The 1750-nt window shown below is 37.4% G+C and overlaps 2 protein-coding genes across 2 annotated transcripts in view; one reads left to right on the top strand and one right to left on the bottom strand.

The window, feature by feature from the left end:
* The window catches only part of LOC104739738 (uncharacterized protein At4g04980-like), a 5331-nt gene extending 4017 nt beyond the window's left edge, over window positions 1-1314 (top strand). The window contains exons 7-9 of the mRNA XM_010460181.1: window positions 267-431; window positions 536-688; window positions 794-1314. Coding sequence (XP_010458483.1) covers window positions 267-431; window positions 536-688; window positions 794-1012 — 537 coding nt within the window. The 3' untranslated portion in view covers window positions 1013-1314. The remainder of the gene's footprint in view (window positions 1-266; window positions 432-535; window positions 689-793) is intronic.
* Window positions 1477-1750, bottom strand: part of LOC104739739 — a 6132-nt gene continuing 5858 nt past the window's right edge. Inside the window, exon 14 of the mRNA XM_010460182.2 lies at window positions 1477-1750. This exon is cut by the window's right edge and continues 1 nt beyond it. The gene's annotated coding sequence lies outside the window, so the exon portion shown is untranslated.

Genomic DNA, 1750 nt, shown 5'->3' with positions numbered 1-1750 from the left:
TATGGCTACACAGGTCTCCTTATTTTCAGAAGATAGAAGAGGATGTTCGAGTATATATGAATTCAATCAAGGAGCTTAAGACAGAGATTACCAAGTTCCAGAATAAGGACATTACTGAGCTTCAGAAGTTACACCATCGTGTTGAATCGGTTCTTGACAAACTAGAAGATGAAACACAGGTAAACTGTGAAGACAACATAAGTGATCCATGTCTTCATCATATATGTTCTGATTTTGTGATCACAAGAACGTTTGAACTTATATAGGTTCTAGCAAGATGTGAAGGGTTTCCGCATAGTAAACTCGAAGCAATAAGAATGGCTGTTGCATTGTACTCGAAGATGCAGGGTATAATCAAAGAGCTAAAGAACTGGAAGATGGAGTCCCCGGCTGACCAACTTCTCGACAAGACTGAAGGTTACTTTGCAAAGGCAAGTCATAGGAAAAGTGATTTTGCTATAGTTTCTTCGCCTTTCTTTTTGGTTCTTTCCTTTTCCAGGTAGCTGAACTGATCTGAATAGAATGATTGAAACAGATCAGAAAAGAGATTGAAACTCTAGACCGAATCAAAGCAGAAGAGGAAAAGAAGTTCAAGGCCAGTAACATCCATTTCGACTTCAATATCCTTGTTCAGATTAAGGAATTAATGGTTGATATCTCTTCTGGCTGCATGGAACTGGCATTGAAGGTAAGACTAACCAATGAGATCAAAACCTTAATACTTGCAACACACTTTCTGATCACTTTTTTTGATACCCATTTAACCGAAAGCCTCTCGGTTCAAATCTCACAGGAAAAGAGAGAGGCAAAGATTGCATCGCAAACTACTGCAGAATCACGATGGGCAAAGCCGAATACGAAGAATAAGACTTCAAAATGGGCTAAAACACTTTGGAGGGCATTTCAGTTTGCGTTCAGAGTATACACATTTGCTGGTGGGCACGACGATCGTGCTGATAAGCTTACAAAAGAGTTGGGTAAGGAGATCGAACAAATTCTTGGAAACCAATGACTCGTGACTTCGCCCACCCCTCTTTAGTCTTACTATATATCTCAGCCTGAAAAATGGAGTCTTGTTAGAAGACATTTAAAGAGAAATAGTGTTTTGGATAACATTTTGTAATGTAATTTACCAGAAAGCTGTTGTAATCTCATGATTCTTCTCACTGATCCGCAATCGCAAACTGTGGACATGTGGCTGCTGCTTTTGATCAGCCAATAAAGATCAAACTGAGGTAGGAAAGCGACGGTGAGAGAAGATATCATAAACACAGTTTTTATCTCAAATAAGAGAGTGCTAAAACGAATTAATAAAAATATGCATAAAATGGATTAATTATTTTTTTGCCGAGTTTTTTTACAGCTTCAAGTAATTCCAAAACTCAGACACGCTACGAGATATCAAAACGTAAGACGTTATCTACAAGATAGTCGATGTTTACATACATATAACGATGGAACAGATTAGAAGACAAAGGTCGTAGAGCAAACTTGTATATATGATTTAGTCAAGAAAACTACAAAAGAATGGAGTGTAAGAGTAAGAGTAAGAGTAAAACTGTAAAAGACAACTAAAACAACCCTAAGCCGAGACAGACAGTAAAACTCTAAAAGATAGAACTAACGTACTAATAGTAGCCTTATATCATACATCAACATGATCACCAGAGTTAGTGATCACCCCAAAGCATTCCAAGTGTTTCTTTTCTTGCAGAAGCTGTACACAGAAAATGGAGAATGAATAATTAAT

Source organism: Camelina sativa, chromosome 14 (genome assembly GCF_000633955.1).
Source record: "Camelina sativa cultivar DH55 chromosome 14, Cs, whole genome shotgun sequence".
Lineage (NCBI taxonomy): Eukaryota > Viridiplantae > Streptophyta > Magnoliopsida > Brassicales > Brassicaceae > Camelina > Camelina sativa.
Note: the sequence above shows the minus strand (reverse complement) of the source record. Positions and strands in the feature narration are given on the sequence as shown.